At 37.5% G+C, this 19,406-nt stretch overlaps 1 protein-coding gene across 7 annotated transcripts in view; it reads left to right on the top strand.

Annotated features, from left to right (window-relative positions):
- LOC124289557 (rho guanine nucleotide exchange factor 28-like) overlaps positions 1 to 19,406 on the top strand; it is a 151,173-nt gene that overhangs the window by 118,633 nt on the left and 13,134 nt on the right. For all 7 annotated transcript variants that reach the window (XM_046726170.1, XM_046726161.1, XM_046726139.1 and 4 more), the window contains 3 exons: positions 1,124 to 1,253; positions 3,301 to 3,368; positions 12,606 to 12,657. In XM_046726170.1, the coding sequence (XP_046582126.1) occupies positions 1,124 to 1,253; positions 3,301 to 3,368; positions 12,606 to 12,657 (250 nt within the window). The remainder of the gene's footprint in view (positions 1 to 1,123; positions 1,254 to 3,300; positions 3,369 to 12,605; positions 12,658 to 19,406) is intronic.

The raw sequence follows: 19,406 nt of genomic DNA, 5'->3' as shown, positions 1-19,406 counted from the left end.
GTGTTTTGGAGTTCAAGCCTGTAGTAAGTCAGATAAGTTCCTCTTGTTATGATGTGTTGTTTAACACTGTACAATGATCCTCAGTTTGATTTTCCCCTGTACTATGGTCCTGTGAATGATGAATGCCTGCACCATGGTCACCTGAATGATGAATGCCTGGTCCTTGGTCCTGTGAATGATGAATGCCTGTACCATGGTCTCCTGAATGATGAATGCCTGCACCATGGTCTCCTGAATGATGAATGCCTGTACCATGGTCTCCTGAATGATGAATGCCTGCACCATGGTCCTGTGAATGATGAATGCCTGTACCATGGTCTCCTGAATGATGAATGCCTGTACCATGGTCTCCTGAATGATGAATGCCTGCACCATGGTCCTGTGAATGATGAATGCCTGTACCATGGTCTCCTGAATGATGAATGCCTGTACCATGGTCTCCTGAATGATGAATGCCTGCACCATGGTCCTGTGAATGATGAATGCCTGTACCATGGTCCCCTGAATGATGAATGCCTGGTCCTTGGTCCATGGTTTAAGGATCCCCTGTACCATGGTTCCCCAGATATACACTGCCTGTATGATGGTCCATGGTTTAAGGAGTCCCTGTACCATAGTTCCCCGGATAAACACTGCCTGTATGATGGTCCACGGTTTAAGGAGCCCCTGTACCATAGTTCCCTGGATATACACTGCCTGTATGATGGTCCACGGTTTAAGGAGCCCCTGTACCATGGTTCCCCGGATATACACTGCCTGTATGATGGTCCACGGTTTAAAGAGCCCCTGTACCATAGTTCCCCAGATATACACTGCCTGTATGATGGTCCACGGTTTAAGGAGCCCCTGTACCATAGTTCCCTGGATATACACTGCCTGTATGATGGTCCATGGTTTAATGAGCCCCTGTACCATAGTTCCCCGGATATACACTGCCTGTATGATGGTCCTCCTTACAATGATCCCTTGTATAATGAATGATCCTCTATATGATGGTCATGTGTACAATGAACCTCAGTACAATCATCCCCTATATGATCACCAGGGGTACATGTATCTGACATAATCTCTTGATATTTCACTGCTGGTTCATGTGAGTGATGTGGTTGTGTTATTCTTTCAGAGCAAAGACAAGGAAGGCAAGTCGAAGGCCAGCACACATCACCAGTTTGTGAGTGTCTCCATCAGCAACTCTACCACATGTGATGTGTGTCACAAGCCTATGGCCAATAAACCAGCTCTACAGTGTGAAAGTAAGACTTATCTCAAACCAATTGTTTCCCTGTTTTGCAGATGAGTTTGTTACCGGTAGGGCAGGACATGTTTAACACCCCCCTTCCCCCGAACACCTGGTGTCATCACTGATTTTCAGTGACCTATACATATAATATTTGAAGCTATTTTCCACCATACACCAAACTGAATTTGTTTCTGAAGATAGTCAAGACTGGGTGATCTTTTGCACTGATGGTCTATATTGCCTTAAATTGAGTAAAAAAATTTTTAGAGAAAGTGGAATAGATTTTGTTTTGCAGATGAGCTTGCCTTAAATTAAATAGGGTAAGCATAAAAAGTGGAACCGATTTCATTTTGCGGATGAGCTTGCCTTAAATTAAATAGAATAAGCATAAAAAGTGGAAGAGATTGTAATTTATTAGTTTTCAGTTTTAGAACTATTTCCTGAAGTCTAATCCTGTTTTCTGTGGGTATTAATACTTCTGGCATACTGACAGTGTTAAAGGGGAAACATAAATGGACAGGCTGAGACTTTCGATTTCCAGGACACTGTTTTAGAAATTGGTGATATGAGTTTATGCTATCAGTATCAGTTGTTTTGTTTACAACATGTTAAGATGGTTTCAGTTGTTTTGTTTACAGCATGTTAAGATGTTTTCAGTTGTGTATGTTTTAAAGTTTGAACATGAGACTTTTATGTACTTTAAATGATGCAAACTTTTATGCTGTTACTTTTGCAAGTATACTATGAAAATTCAAAAATAGCTGCATGATTTAAATCTGAAATAGTTATGAGATCTCAATTCTATTAAGGACACCTTTCACTGCACTGCATGGAGAATAGAACCGATGTATTGAAAGCTAAACATGGAAGTCACCTCTCTAACTAAATGAGAGCTTTCACATCATGTGCATTCTATTTTATTTGGTTTGCTTCATAATGTGAAAAAGAATATTTTTCTGGTTATAATGTGAATGTGAATTTTGAAGGATCTGGTATCCTAGACAATGAGTGGCATCACATGTAATGAACATTGTGTAAGTGCAATATTGAGTTACTGGAATTTAAAAACAAAACTTGTTTGCATTAGAAAATACGGTTAAGAACATAATTGTTGTTGAAGAATGCATTTTCAGCAAATTTCAACTGTTGTTGAAAACACACTGTACAAATAATTGTACTCCAACAATTCTAAAACTGTATAATCCCCAGATCTCATAACGTCTTTCAACAAGAATGACAAAAATGTTGAAAACTTTTTGATTTTCAGATAGAAACACTGTCGTCCATTATAATTTATCAGTGACATCGATTCTGTGAGTCAAGCAATTAGGCCAGAGTGTGAAAGTGTTATCACACCCCGAACACATTCCCCTCACAAACAGGGTCTCAGTCACCACCAACCAACATACAACAGTCACACCATTTGTGTTTAAATTTTGAGACTATTGGGCTGCCCATCTTGGCAGCCATGTGCCAGTGTGACCCCTAAGGTCAGATATTGCACAATAGGGATAGAGAGATTTCCCCAAACTGGCTCATGTCAAAAGGCAATTTGTGTAGCAGATTAAATTCCAGACTTGTATCTTTCACAGAGCAGGTTTGAAATGCTTCTGATTGGGTCCATATGGAGTTCACTTTGATGTTGTGGAGACTATTTTGTTGTGTTTGAAGAGTCAAAGGTCACGTTAGGAGTTGAGGGCACTTGGCAGTGAGGAGTGTGTGGTATTGCTGGAGGTTTGGCTGGAGGTAAAATATATCTTCAGCATGGATTGTTGGGTGTTCAATGTTTTGTGAAGGCATTGTGAGACACAACAGACCTCTATGTGTAGAGCTGGCTATTTTGTTAGACACGCTTTGTACTTGAAACACTACATGCTTGGCGGCTAAAAGAATAAAAAATGAAAAATAGATTTTTTGTTATCGGTATAGTTATGTTTTGGTGTTTTAGATGGGAGGTGTGTGAAAAACTGGAGGTAATTGTGAAAATAGGGGTTGAAATGATTTTCATCTTGGCATAGAGTTAATACTTAGATTGATACTTATGTTAATTATGTTTTCAGATTGCCTGATGTATGTTCACGAGCACAATTGCAAGGATCAGATTTCGATCTGTGACAAGAGTCGACGGGTAGGTGATGCAGCTGTTTGTGTTAAATGTGTTGGAGCTGAAGATCTCAGGGGTGTTATGACTTTTTATCTCATAGATGTTACAACTCCATATCTCATAGATGCCTAGTTCGAGCTGTTGTAGTGTTTTATATCATAGCTCTTCATCTCCTATAGAAGTGTTACAGCTTTTTATCTCCAATATAGGTGTTACAGCTCACACACTTGTTAATAGCTCTGATGTGTTAATCACATCAATTTATCTCATTTGTAGGTGTTACAGGTCTATCTCGAACTATCATATCTCTGTATCTCATTTCTAAAATAGTTTAATGTATAACAGTTACAGTGTGAAATATATTTTAGGGATAATGTAGTTATATATCTCATGAGGTTTACAGCTCCAGCAGTAAGATAATGTAAATATGACTTTTTGTTATTTCAATAATTATTGTGATTAATGTTGATCAATTATTATGTTTGGATATTATGTAGTAACATTATACAATTGAGTGTCCAGGTGTATTAGTTTGTTGTTTCACACCTTGCACGTGTTTCACATGTTTAATATTGATGACACACTTGACGATGGTATCACGGTGGATATATACCAGTGTAGATGTGTTACTGGATTGTACAACAAACAAACCGAGACTTCAGATCAAGGACAACGGATTCTCATCTACATCGGTTACGGATACTAAACAAACAAGAAACCTGCAACTCTGGACAATCGCGAGTTATCAAGTGTAAACAATCCCTACAAGGAACTGAAAGTGCAGAGGATACAAAACAAGAGAACTGTTGTGTTTTGGAATACTGCTGGAAAGTTTTGCCAAGTGTTTAATCTCTATTCAAGCATTAATGATAACAGGAAAAATCATTTTCCATCATCAACAGGAAAAAGAAGACCTCATTGCCCCTTCCAACCTTGGGTTTGGCAAAACACTGTACTGAGTGACTGCCATTTTGTTAGTAAACTCCTCTCACCACCTTCCCAGCTCCCCTCCACCTGGTAACACTTGCTGTCAGACAAACTCCATACAGCCTCCTTCACACCTGTAAATAAAGATAGGTATCTGTTGATCACATTCACCACTCCTGCGCCTCAGGTAACAAGGACAAAATGATGATTATTGCCATACTACAATAATCACATTCTTGCTGAGATTCTAGACATATAACTGTCTTCAGGCTATTTGTGTTTTTCTGTAAAAGGAGTAATGTTCTGATGCTCGACATTAAACACCGTTTGGAAAGAATACAACTATTATCTTTTGCAAAACCTTGGCAGTAGATATTTATAGTCTACATATGTCATACTCTATCAGTGAGAGTGAATTATTGTAATTTGATTTAAATAAATAGTACAGAGCCATTATTATTAGATATAGTTGCAGGAACCTTTAAATAGCGCTATGCAGAATGGAATAGCAACTAAACAATATATTTAATGATTTATGATGTAAGTTAGAAGTACGCTATTTTATGCTTTCTTAATTTGTGTTATCAGCTGGAACAGATTTGAATTTATAGATGTTACTAATAAATCAACTGTGTTTAATCAATAGGTGTTAAATGTGGGAAACAACATCTTTTATTTTCAATAGATTTCATCATAATAACTATGTGCAAGAATTAAAAAAATTCCAAAGATCTAAAACAGACATTGACATAGGTTTTTCTACTCAAATAACTAACAAAACACATGATTTATTTCACAGTACTGTAGGTAATGTTTTATGGCAGACTACCTAGTTTGACTTGAAAACAATAAGGAGGTCCAGAATTGTGTTGGGGTTAGTAAATTACCTCACTGGCCCTTTTTTGGTTTTGGTGTAAATCAGGCATATATGATCAGATATAAATTTGACAATAGTTTTCTGACCTAGTTTCTGTGGTGTTTGTAAAAGAAATGAGTCCCAAGCTAATAGACTCTGAAAAACAACCTTATTTTTATCAGACCATACTCCACCCATGTGGAAAATGTGTTTACTAACAGGTGGAGCGTAGTGTTCCTAATGGCATGTAGTCGGCAGTGTGAAGAGGTGTGATATGATCTCGGCATCACTGTGTGTAGACGTATATCCCCCATCTGTACCTATCTGTCATCAATCTGCAGGGGGAATCGGTACATCATTAAGTGTTGGTAAATATTTCCTTCTATGTCTTGTATGAAGAGCAGCACCTAGTCACACATGGACGATGAGTTGTCCAAATGGAATTTGGTTCCAGAAAACAGTACCTATTTCCATCACAATGGCCTATTGTCAGTGGTTTTTTTCTGAAATTTGTTTTTGCTTATGTTTACAACTGGTTATGGTTAAGAAGAAACATTGTTGTATGTTTTTTGTGGACAGAACTTAGTCGTGTGTTTTATACAGTTGATGGTGGATAGTATCAGTAGAATGTTCTTTGGAATGACTTGTGGGTCGACTGGCTGGACTCGTCTTTGTTATCAGGTATGTGTTTGGTAGGGTAGGAAGACAAGAATCTACTTGTGGATGACAACTTCTTTTGTGTTTGCTACAACATTTCGTGGCGGCTTCTTGACTGACTGACTGAGTTTGGTTTTACGACGCTTTTAGCAATGTTCTAGCAATATCACGGCGGGGGACACCAGAAATGGGCTTCATTCATTGTACCCATGTGGGGAGTCGAACACGGGTCTTCGGTGTGACGGGTGCCTCTTGAACCTTCAAGGGGTCAGGATTGTTTGTTTGTTGTTTGATGCTGCACTCCGCAATATTCCAGCTCTATGGCGACAGTCTGTAATATTCAGGTCTGACAATCCAGTGATCAAAAGCATGAGCTTCGATCTATGCAATAGAGACATGATGACATAATGATGTGTCAATCAAGTCAGCAAGCCTGGATGTAGCCCTTAAATGTCATTACAGACTGTGGGGCGGTGGGGTAGCCTAGTGGTTAAAGTGTTGGCTTGTCACACCGAAGACCCGGGTTCGAATCCCCACATGGGTACAATGTGTGAAGCCCATTTCTGGTGTCCCTCGCCGTGAAATTGCTGGAATATTGCTAAAAGCGGCGTAAAACCAAACTCAGTCAGTCAGTCATTACAGACTGTAACAAGTGTTTGTCCTTTTCATTGTAGACCAAGTTCTACATAGCAATTACAGATTTGGAAATCTTTGTTTATGATAGAACAAGGTTTTAGTGTTTCAGGAAATAGATTACAGTGAAACCTCAAACAACTATTCAGCAATGAGAATGTTTTGAGTTATTCACACTCAAAGAAATTCAGATCATGCTGTTGATCACTGGATTGTCTGGTCCCGACTCTATTATTTATAAACCGCCACCATATAGCTGGAATATTGCTGAGTGCGGAGCTAATCAACAAACAAACAAACAAAAAGATATTCAGAAGTTATGTGGATGATTTTGAAGGGGAACATTGTCAACAAGTTAAGGTCAAGGGTATCGGTATATTTAGCCACTGGGGAAGAGTGTGTGATTCATAGGTTGCTGGGCAGACCACAGTCAGGACTTTGATTTCCCCTCATGGTACCAAGTATGAAGTTCATTCCTGCTATGATAGATGGCGTATCGCTAAATGTATTGTAAAACCTCACTCACTCATTCAAACAGCACAGTAGCATCAATAACAAACAAGTGACAGAAACGTTTTATAAAACCTTTGAGTCTGGGTGGAGTAGCGGCCACTGGCTAGACAGATAACGGTCAAGAAGGTTCTGACTTGGGTCACTCTGCCTATCATTTCCACTCAATCTGCTTATCTTTGAAGTGCTATCATACAGAGTAGATGCAGTCCCCTCAGCTGGGATGCTATCAGCTTCAGCAGCAGAGGTCAGTCGGTGCACCACAGCAAAGGCAGGTTGTTAAGGGCAAGGATTTATGCCTACAGAAACTAGAAACTGTTGAAAGTATTTCAGATAAATACACTTTGTTCTGGGGCCAAGTGTATTAACCAGTTAAACACCAAGTTACCATCACTAACTAATATGAGAGAGTTAAACCCAATGTCACCATCACTAACATATATGAAAGAGTTAAAACCTATGTCACCATCACTAGCATATATGAAAGAGTTAAACCCTATGCCACCATCCCTAACGTATATGAAAGAGTTAGTCCCAATGTCACCGTCACTTACATATACGAAAGAGTTAAACCCAATGTCACCGTCACTAACATATATGAAAGAGTTAAAACCTATGTCACCGTAAAGAGTTAAACCCTTACATTAGTATATATATGAGAAAGAGTTAAACCCTATGTCACCATCACTACATATATGAAAGAGTTAAACCCAATGTCACCATCACTAACATATATGAAAGAGTTAAACCCTATGTCACCATCACTAACATATATGAAAGAGTTAAACCCTATGTCACCATTAGTAGCATATATGAGAGAATTAAACCCTATGCCCCATCACTAACATATATGAAAGAGTTAAACCCTATGTCACCATTAGTAGCATATATGAGAGAATTAAACCCTATGTCACCATCACAAACATATATGAAAGAGTTAAACCCTGTGTCACCATTAGTAGCATATATGAGAGAATTAAACCCTGTGCCACCATCACTAACATATATGAAAGAGTTGAACTCTGTCACCATCACTAACATACACAAAGGGAGGCAGTTCTCATCTTCAGCTACATTGAGCATATCATACCAGCTATGTGATAAATCATTTATCAACTAAGAGTTTCCTCAGTGGACAGGTGTCAGGCTGCACAATGAAATCAAGTTAGTTGTGGTCTTCACAATAAATAATTCAAAATGTGAAGTCTGTGTAGACCCACACCATCACACTGTAGCTTTGAGAGCAATTTGATATGCTGAATGTAAGATAATGACGAGGGCAGATGTGGTCAGTGAAAGCTGCCCATGGTAGCCATACTGTTGATAGTGTTTAACTGTCATACTGATAGCAAGAAAAGCTGGGTGTCAGGATGGAAATGGAGATGATATTGTAATCAGTGGACTGTGTTTGATGCTGTAATGTTGTGTGGGGAGATATTAGGTGAGAAGATTTCTTCACTTAACCTTGAAAGGAATGGAGAGGGTTTGTTGTATTTTTCTTCCATTACTGAACATGTTGCTTGAGTCAGTTGTGTTAATAGACTTAATTATCAGTGATGATCACTTTCTGATTATATCACTGCAGTCGGGGATATGTTACAGTTCAGATTAACTTTATTTGCTATTCTACATAGAGACACTTTAATTTTGTTTCCATGGTTACGCTGACATGAAATTAAAATAATTAGTCTTTAGGGTAACAGCATGTTGAAGGTGAAAATGCCTTGTTTTCGTGTCAAATTCTTGAAGAATCTGAGTGTTGATATGCATATTCTATTTCATGTTACCATTCCTTAGAGTAATGAATTATTGCTTCGGTATCAGGATATTTGATAATGTTGACAAGAAGACAGTTTCAGTCTTGTTTGGACATGTTTCCTTTACTGATAACCCCTTGTTTGAAACACGATGCTGCTGGGTCATACAGAGGGTTAGCAAGTAACATTATTTGATAGGGGAACGTTAGTTGATAGGGAAACATTAGCAGGAGCTGAACACTCGGGAGCTGACTTCAAATTCTGAAGGTTAATGTCCTAGTGTACACCAGGGGAATTGTGGGAATATTTGATGATGGTGTTCAGAAGGATACATGGGGTTATTAAAGCAGGGTCTTGAAAGACTGGTCGTAAGAGATGGAACTTGAAGGAGATTGATGGAGGTGAACTCCGGCGAGAATCGGAACTTATGTAGCTTATGTCCAGTGTTGATGGAAACAGCACATGCTGAAGGAAATGTTTGATCCTGAATTTGAGAACTCCTGTCCATATTTGTAAACATATCGCAGACTGAGTTCATCATAAAGTAGGTTTCTTAAAGGACCAAGAAAATGATAAAACCTGGAATGATGGGGTAGCCTAGTGGTTAAAGCATTTGCTGGTCATGCCAAAGACCCAATTCGATTCCCCACAAGGGTACATTGTCATCATGTAGGAAATTGAAAGTATCTAGAAAGTTAACCTGGTGATGAATGTGATTGACATAGTCATAATTTCACTGGGTAAAAAAGGCAAAACAGAGGTGAAAATTCTATGATTGTATCACTAAAATACCTTAGGACACCAGGTGTTTGCAAGAAAGCTAAGCACCAGCTACTAGCACCATTTGTGTCAAAAAAATGTAGGACAAAATATGTATATTAAAAGAGTTAAATGTTAATGGAGTCTTCTATTTCGGAACCAAACAGCATTTTGTTTTAAGAACTTTTTACTTCAATTCAGCTGGAACCGCAAATAATTATGCAAATTGCATTGTATTATGTAATGACTTTCACATATTGCAGCCACCATTCCCTCTTTCCTTTCATTCAGATTACAATTTTATAGATTAGATAATCCTCCCATGGGAGATTGTCCAATATCGATAGGTTTTCAAGCCTTCTTTTGAAACTGTTGCTAGAGCAACCTCACACTAGCCTTTGTTTGTGTGAGATTGATGTTATAGATTTTTCAGGGAAAATACAATATTTGATTGATTTTAGCAGGGTATGCTAATAGAACTAAGGCCGTTTTTCTTTAAAGTGTCCCACAGGAATTATGTCATTTCTGCAAACAAAGTCTCATTCATATCTTGGGGTTGAGTAACATCTTGAATTGAAGCAGCAGGACATTTTGGTCATGATGTAAATATAACCTCCCCCTTGGGGATCTGGGTTAGACCCCCAGTATTCCTAGGATGTTGTAAGAGGTGACTAATTGAATCAGGTGGTCAGGCTTGGTGGCATAACTTGTTTCTCATGACGTCAATCACAGGTTTTATTTTATGCTTTGAATAATTTTTACTACAAGCAAACAGCAAATATTTTTTGTAGGGAATTCCCTTTTTGCATGAAAATTCAGTATTTCATTTAAAGTCTTCACGAAGGTATTTTCATAGCACAAAAGAACCGCTTTGTCTTGCTGCAAAATTTATTGATCCTCTTATGCATGAATTATATTCAGGCTGACAGTTTTATGCTTGCATTAGGTCTGCATGCAATATTTCTCCGGGATGTTGCCAGTAGCAACAGTATAAACAATTCCTGATCATTTTCCAACTATGAGATGCCAAATTCCCGTCCAAACATCCCTATTCCTTCCCTCCCAACCCTGTGTGGAGTAAACACATCAAAGCAGGAGGTGTAATGTATGGTGTAGAGTTGCATTGCATTGTGTGGGGGAGGAGGCAACTCACCTAGGTCAGGCAGTGCGGAGAGCTTGCAGGTTATAAAGCCACATATAGCTCACTCTTCCCGTGTAACTTCCGCCTAGCTGTGTGGAGAATGAACGACAGTGTGGATAGGCAAACCCTTGCTTCAGCTACACATTCATGTATTTACGTTGAGAGATGGGACCATGGTACGTTTGATGGGACACGAATTTGGATGTGAGCCTTCCCTGGTTGACTGAGATAAGAAAGACCAGGTAATGACGGGAGTGTGGTTGTAAGAAGTGGAGTGTTGTGATCTGGACCTACAATCAATGAGCAGGGAGCCCGCCAGGTGATCAGGAGAACGAGCTGAACGTGAGGTGGGCTGATTGCTGTCTGCTCTTGGATGTGTTGTGTACACTACATTGGTGACAGAGGTGGGATTGGGCACGACAAGCCGAGTAGGAAGTGGTCAGGACAGTCCTAGGAAGTGAAGAAGAAGTCCTCAGACGCACACCTCTCTCGGACGTTTATCTTTCTAAATGTTGCTAATCAAAGCCAGACTGGACTGGACACAGTGCACATCCGGAGGGACTGAAAGTGTGTTGTAAATCGGTGTTTATTGTATGATAAGACTGTGTGCTCAACAAGACCCAAATGTGAGCCTACCCGCATGATTTCAAGCAGACATACATTACAAGCCTGGCGACCCTCTCCTACAGCCCCTAGTAAGATAAGGCTGTATCTGACCGAGGATAGCTGTGATTTATCATCAAGTGGTTTCCCACATTCCTCACTGCTGCTACATAGCAGACGGCTGCAGGGTCAGTCCCAGGTCTCAGTACCTCACAGTGATGTTCCAGCCACAGGATCTACCTGATGTTGAAAAAATTGTAGGAGAAAACTCCAAGGACAATCCAGCTTGGAACACCCATTGTTAAAGAAACTGTGTGAGAAACAGGAAACAAATTATATGGTTTCTGTGGAGAGGTGTACAATTTGAGTGATATGAACAAGGTGTAGTCTGTTGGGTATTAATCTCCACTTGGTGGTGAGTGCTGGGAGATAAGGCTGTGAGAGACAGAGGACAGGGGGCTGTATATCGAAGCTGAGATCTCATCAGCTGACTCACAAGGAGCTGACACACTCTATCGAACCCCCAGGCCTGGATCCACCTCTCAGTTGGAGTCCACTGACCTAGACACATGGCCATAGGTATAAGCACCCTGCTGGGTGGGACAGTGTAGGATCTGCAGTTGTTGTATGCCTCTAGGAAGGAGGTAGCAGACAAACTACAACTGACTTTCTGTGGATGAGTACATACAGCAAGGCTGTTGTCATGAGACTGCTTGAGAGTAACTGGCTGTCAAAATACAACCCTGCTGGGTCAACCTTAGCAGAAGCAAACCTAGTCTGAGAGTGAGTTGGAGGTGTTAGCTGTGAAAACACAGGCGGTGGTACTCCATGTGAGAAACAACATTGAGTGGCAGACGTGTGGGACTCATCCATCACACAACATTTGGGATGGTTACAGGAACAAAGATGGATGTCTTGTGAATGACTTGTGGATTTATATTTGATGACAGACACACTAGAATTGACTGGACTAAATCTCCGATCTGGCAAATATTCCTTATGCTTCTGCAGAGTTTAGGAGTACCACATGAGTATTGTGCTGCTGGAAGTAATGTGGATTGTTTCGTGAAGTGAACAGGAGCTCACTGTGAGTTGTGCTCAGAGCAATCTGTGAAATAGCCCCTTGTTACGAGCACGGACTGTGACAAGTGAACTATTTGCAGTGTACAAGGAGGGTTTATATCCAAGTGTTGGTGGTGGAGAGGCTGCACCTCTAAACAGGACTGTTAAAACTGAGAGCTCCAAATTCCTTGGAAACTTCAAAATCTTGTGCATAATTTACCCTTTGTGTTGGATCCTTACATAACTCTAGACACTCTTACTGGTGGAATTACTGCGTGAGAAACTTGTTATTATGTCGTAGAGCTATATGGAATATGAGTACTGCGATAATGATGGCATTTTCTGATGTATCCAAGGTTCTCCACCGAGAGGCAGCACCGCAGGAACGCCAAGTGGCGCCATCTTCAGGTAAGCTTCAGTTACAGTTTAACCTATGTGTACTGGTACCCAAGTGCTCTAAACCCTTACCAAAATGGAACTAACACAAATAACCTAATCCCCAAATTCAGCTTTGACCTTGAGTTTGTTCCAACTAAGATGTTGGCAATATCAATCAGTATACTTATAGTCAAAAGTTAAGCAACATCAGAATTGAACTTTCCAAACAGCAATAGGACCATCTCAATTTAGCCTATGTTATCAATCTAAAAAATAGGTTGAATTAAATTAAATTATTAACATAGAAATATGTTAATATACAAGAAATATTGAATTGATGATTAATCCTTTAGTATATGTGTTTGGCAGCATTTTCAGAATTAGTTCTGATGTTAATGTTCTGATAATAACATTTATTACCGTTTCTCATCACAATCAAATAACAATTTAAACAAGTACAAAAGTCAATAACTTGATTATTAATCATTTGCTATATATGTTTGGCAGCATTTTCAGATTTAGTTCTGATGTTAATGTTCTGATGATAACATTTATTACCATTTCACTTCTGAATCATATCATATTTTAAACAAGGACAAAGGTCAATGAACTTATCGCCACAAATGAAGGTTAATGTTACCGAATGGTTGTCATTGTTGACGTATATCACTGTGGGAACCATTAAAGTTTATTTGGGACATATGTTTGATCTATGAATGTTCCATGTAGCCTTCCTCACATTGATTGAAATATTATTAGACTAAAGTTTAGTCTCTGAATATATATAATTTTGATAGTAGCAAATAAACCCATTTATATTGAAAAGGAGCCCCAGGGAGACCAGAGATTCAGAACCTGAACCTGAGGAAATCTAGACTTGCTTTATTTAGGACTTTAGCATTGCAGGGAGGGTTAGGCAGTAGGGAAAATAATGTGGTTCAGGGACTGTGAGAGACTACAACTCAGGTTGGGTCTTTCTCTTCTTGAAAACCTAGATTTGGGTCTTCTCTTCTTTAATACCTAGATTTTGCCCTGCCTTTAGCCAATGTAAAAGATGACCTATGTAGGTTAGAATAGAGTGATGCTTATTTTCTGAAAATATGACATTTTAATAGAAAAAAAAGAACTCCATTGAAACATTGAAAAGGAGCCCCCATGAGCTCTGATATTTACAGGAGGAACCTGAAGAAAATGTAGACTTGACTTAAAATAATGTGGTTCAGGGACTGTGAGACAGACTAGAAATATTATATAGGCAGTGAATTCTGTCTATTGGCTTTCAAATTTTACAGTATTTTTTTTCAAATTTTGTCTTATTTTAGACACAGGTGCTCTTTGTGCTGTTCATTATGCACAGTTGACAGGCTTAAAAAGTTTTTCAATTAAAGACTATATTGATTAGTAAAAGGGTGGTTTTAAACTGTGAAAGAGAAAATCATTACCTACATAGGTAGTAATACTGTAATGTTATTGTATATTTTCTTTTGACAATATCTTTCACAACACAATACAGACAATATGTATATATACTTATCCAACACCTTAATCTTGGCAAGACATATTATGTTTGGGTGATATATAAGGGGTAAGATATGTTAGCTTAAAAGTTCAATTAGATCCCTTGAAAATACTTTAGTGTGTCTGAAAGGTGAACAGTTTGTTGTGTATCATAAAGATGCTTAACAAACATGTTTCGAAAGTCGGCAATACTTTTAGCCCTTTATTACTTAATGGTCTGGAAATGTACAGATTCTCTGGGTTTCTTTATTAAAAGTCAGTACAATATCAAAATATGTAAATTCATGTTCCAGTTTAAGCACAAGCAGCTCTGATATCGGCTACACCCAGAGCTTATAGTAATTCCCACTCTGGCTTGAAATGTTTTATCCACTCCTTAAATAGGCTGTGGAAAACCCCAGTATAAAATTGAATCTGACATAACCGTCACAGATAGGAGCAATCTCATTGGCTTAGGAGGAGACAAGATAGGCCATTGTGCATGCTGTGGGGTATTCAAATGGTAGCATGAACCGTATTCAACAGCCAGCAGGGTTGATATGGGAGGGACAGTTAACCAAGGGTTGTTTTGTTTGCAGGGTCCTTTTTCTGCAGTGTACCTTGCATTCTATTTTTTAAATTAAACCAGATGAAATGCTTTTATCACTTTCAGATCATTTTTACATTTAAGTTTTTTCAATAACAATATTAGAAAGACAACATTCAATTTTTAGTTGGCTGTCAAGTTATTAATAAAGTAATGATTTGATACATATATGCTGGAGTTAATGTACATAATGATAGAAACTTAAGTAGGGGCATAAAATCTGAATATTGAAACCTGAACTGCTAGGCCTTGCAGGTGTAAATACATATGAATATTTAATACATGGCTTATTGACACCAGTGAAGAATGTTTACATGTACAGATGTTTTTACCTTAAGAAAATTTAAATATTACCTAAAGCATATCTGAAATGAAAATATATTTTCATTTGAAAGTTAAAATTTCTTACCATAAAAGTATATATGCATAATATGAGTTTCAGTATTGTTTCCATAGTCCTTAGAAATCTGTGTTGTAAACAGAGTTTGTTGTTCATTCCTGCCTACCTATGTCATAGGCTGGTGCTCATAGAATCTCATTAATTGTTCTCAACTGAATAAGTATAGACTTTATGAAATATTGTAGATTTGCATGGGAGTTTTTGGACATGTTTGTTTCAGGGTCTGGTTGAGATACTAGTTGAGTTACGCGACTACAAACTAAAGTACTCACAGAAATAGAAATAGAATGTTTCTTGGCATTTATTTCGTAGTTTTAAACTAAACTAAAGTTTGACTGTTAAATATTCTATAACTATTGTTTTTCCCAACATTTGTTTTTAACACTTTTTGTAAAATCATCCAAAATAGATGAGTTTACAAGAGAGCAAATTGTGTCATTTTTACCCCTTGAAATTTCATCGAAGTCAAAATGTACTTTTCTGATGCAAGATATGGTATGCAAATGAGATGTAATCTCCATAGGATCGCGTACATAACTTATTTTATGAAAAAGTTATATACCATTCATCCTTTATTTCTTTTATCTTAATTGATATACAAAATAATTGATTTAAGGATTTTCTCATTACATTTACATGCATGTACTCTTGTTGAAAGTTTACTATGTTTACAAGTTCATTCATAGCTTTGATTGTCAATTGCACAATCGCTATGACAATGCACATGCAATTGCATCTTCCATCTTAACAGTGCTGCAGGTAGTTGTTGCCACCCATTGTTGATTGTAACGCAAGTTATAACACGTTTCTAAATTTGTTCACAATATGCAAATGTTTGTTATTTTTACCTGTAAAATGGTATTTTGGATGATGATTAGAGGACCAAATTAAAAGGCCTAGTTGGGAAAAAACATTTTACTTTAATATTTGTTAAAACTACCTATTTTAATGAAGTAGTAAACAAATAAATGCTAAAAAACATTTCATTTCTATTTCGTGAGTACTTTACATCAGTTACAGCTCTAATTACTGTTACATACTGCATAGGGAATCAATCTGTGTCTATAAATAATGTGAATAAGTTAAAGACAGCAGAATTCAAGGAGATATTTTTACCCTCAACACAGCCTGTAAAAAAACAAGGTAAATTTGACCTGAGGACATTTTTCTTAGGAGATATGTGTTCTATAAAAACAATTGCATGTGTACCCTACTTCCTCCTGACCAGGAAATAGATTTGAGTTTGAGAGAACAAAATTGTTTCACCTATGATTTAAAATTACAAGAAGCAAATAAATAAAACATATGAATATGTAATTGATTAAAATGTGTTAGTTTCAGAAAATCATAAAACATACTTTTAATGGTGTAAAGTGTCACTTGTATTAGTATTAAGGTTATTTATCCAGTGATAACCTATCTGATGTCTAATCTCACACGAATGATTCACTGGATAATATGTAGAAATATGCTGACAGCTTGATTATTTAAAACTTGGTCATGTGAAAATTGGAAGTAATGATAACAAAGATACCATGGCCAACTGGTATGAGTTACCTGTAATACTTACATGGCCAGGTGAGATCAGCAGGTGGTTGTTACCTGTATGTGAGCAGCCTGGCCAGGTGAGTCATCCTCCAGGTATCTCATCTAGCTTGTTTGAATGCCACTGAGATGCTGCTAGACCAGGCTTTGTTACAATGTTCTGTAACAGTCTTGTGGAAGATGTATGTGTCCAATATTCACCTTCTTGGTTGATACAGGGATCCTGAAAAGCTGAGTTAATGCTGAAAGCAGTACAACATCTGTTAATACATTACTAATTTTTAAAAACAATATTGATTGAATATACATAAATAGGCAGGCTTATAAGATTTTGTTAAATATACTGAACCCCAAATTAGGGCTCATGGCTATGTTCGGGGAATATAAAGTTATAACCCCCCAAAATAATCATAATCCCTAACTTGTTTTATTCAGTTTGTAGTCACATGTTATTACACTTGACTTAAACTGAAAGCATTATGAACATTTAAAATATACATTGCTCATTATCTGGTGGGAGTAGTTTTTGAGGTTGTGTTGAGTGATTTATATGTCTTTGTCTTTTGTTTTCATCGTAAGAGTGAGTTAGGTTTTACAAAAACACAATGCAAACACCAGAAATGGGCTGCACACATGGTTCCCATTTGGGAATCAAACCTGGTGTTTATTATGGTCAGCAAACATTTTAACTACTGGGCTAATCCACCACCGCTTTCATTGTATGAAATGAAAGTGATATTGTAATGCTTTATAAAATACCCTGTAAAGCTTAATAATGATTTATTACAGTATATAATTACAAAAAGAACTTCAGATCTATATACAGGGAAATGTTAGTATGCGGTATGTTTTTAAAATCAATGTGTGTATGTATGTGGAATGGTCTGTTGGTATTCTGTCATAAGACCCTGAAACAAATATACCCACTGCAGCCCATGGAAGTCTAGAATGTGTGGCAAGGCTAGATTACCACAGCTACGAATAAGGAAAGTCTCTGGGCTCCTTTTTACTGTATTTTATTAGCATACTTTACAAAGCTTTTTTTCTGTAAAATATGTTCACTTCAGTGACTAGATGTTAGTCTAGTCTGTTGGAACAAAGTACTAAACCCATCCATCACAATATTGTGAGATAAGTGTGGACTGATCAGCTGTTTGATCCCATAGCTCATTTGCATAAATACCCCCAGCAATGTGGTGTTATAAGGAGGGAGGAAAGTAGACAGATGTTATAGTGAGGCAGGGTATGCCTTGCAGGGATTGTCTGGACGTATTTGTGATCAATACCTGACAAGATGTAGGTCCACCAGTTGACTCTGCCACTTGATACGTCAGACATGCTGGTACATAGTGTGTAGGCTTCATAAGGATCTGGAATTCATTTATCATTTTAAAGATATTTTAATTATGTTCGATTGTGAATAAATTGTTAGACAGGCTAGAGGATGCTTTAAAACTTTTAATTATAGTAAGTTGTGAATAAATTGTTAGACAGGCTAGAGGTTGCTTTAAGATGTTTAATTATGTTAAGTTGTGAATAAATTGTTAGACAGGCTAGAGGTTGCTTTAAAACATTTAATTACGTTAGGTTGTGAATTAATTGTTAGACAGGCTAGAGGTTGCTTTAAGATGTTTAATTATGTGAAGTTGTGAATAAATTGTTTGACATGCTAGAGGTTGACAGGCTTACAGGGACTTCTTTAATGTTTAAAGATACCATGAATTGATTTTCTAATAGGTATATATTTAAATTAGATGGCATAAGTAATATAAATACTCCAAACAGAAGAGTTATTGCTGCTTGAACATGTTGTCATGATGTTAATTTCATGGAAAACTGACAACACAAACATATCAATATTGTCCATGTTTATTTGGTTTCGGCAACTTTTAATGTAAACTTTCAACTTTCATGTAAATATCAAATGCTAAATCTATTTTAGAATCTTTTAAGATTTTAGCACAAAGTCACAAATCTGTCTGAACAATATGGCTACAAAGTCATGTTTGCACATGTTTAGGAAGTGCACTTGCTCCCATTGTGGTCATCAACAATCCTATTAGTGGCAAAATGTGATAAACAGTGTTTTTATCGCTATTTTAGTTCCAACAAAGTAGATAGATTTGCTGTGAGAAAAGGGGTACCAAAAATCATTGGCAGAGAACATTACCCCACTGGTCATGTGATACCTCCAAAAAGAGGCATTGAAATGAACTACAATGGGAGTGAATTAGGTGCTAATAGCCCCTCTCTTGTACCCTTTGTGGAGGCTGTGCAGAGGCTTTGTGTTTTAGTGCTCTGTGAAATACAACGAAAAGGTCACAATATACATTAATTTATTTATCAAACATAGGCTTAATATTTTTATGAAAGTTTTATGGACATTTTGGGCTTTGTGATATATGAAAGCCCTTTGATATGCATTTGTGGTTCAAAAGCAGGCAGTATTGTGAATAAGGCACTTTTGTATGATGTTTGATATATTTGATATTTTATGACCTTTATAATTCATTCTAATATCATTGCTATATTATCATCGCCATAATCCAGCATGCACCTGCCCCCATTCGATACGACCTTCAAATGTATCCACAGTTGTCATCTTCACTCACTCACACTTCACTGTCAGCTGTACAAAAAAATTTTGTTCAGGGAACAAAACTAAAATTGCTCTTGTGAGCCAAAACAGGAATGAAATTGCCACTTTGTTTCTTGATTATGTTTCATACA

Source organism: Haliotis rubra, unplaced genomic scaffold (assembly GCF_003918875.1).
Source record: "Haliotis rubra isolate DU_JTF1 unplaced genomic scaffold, ASM391887v1 Scf112, whole genome shotgun sequence".
Lineage (NCBI taxonomy): Eukaryota > Metazoa > Mollusca > Gastropoda > Lepetellida > Haliotidae > Haliotis > Haliotis rubra.
This window is presented reverse-complemented; position numbering and strand designations above follow the sequence as displayed.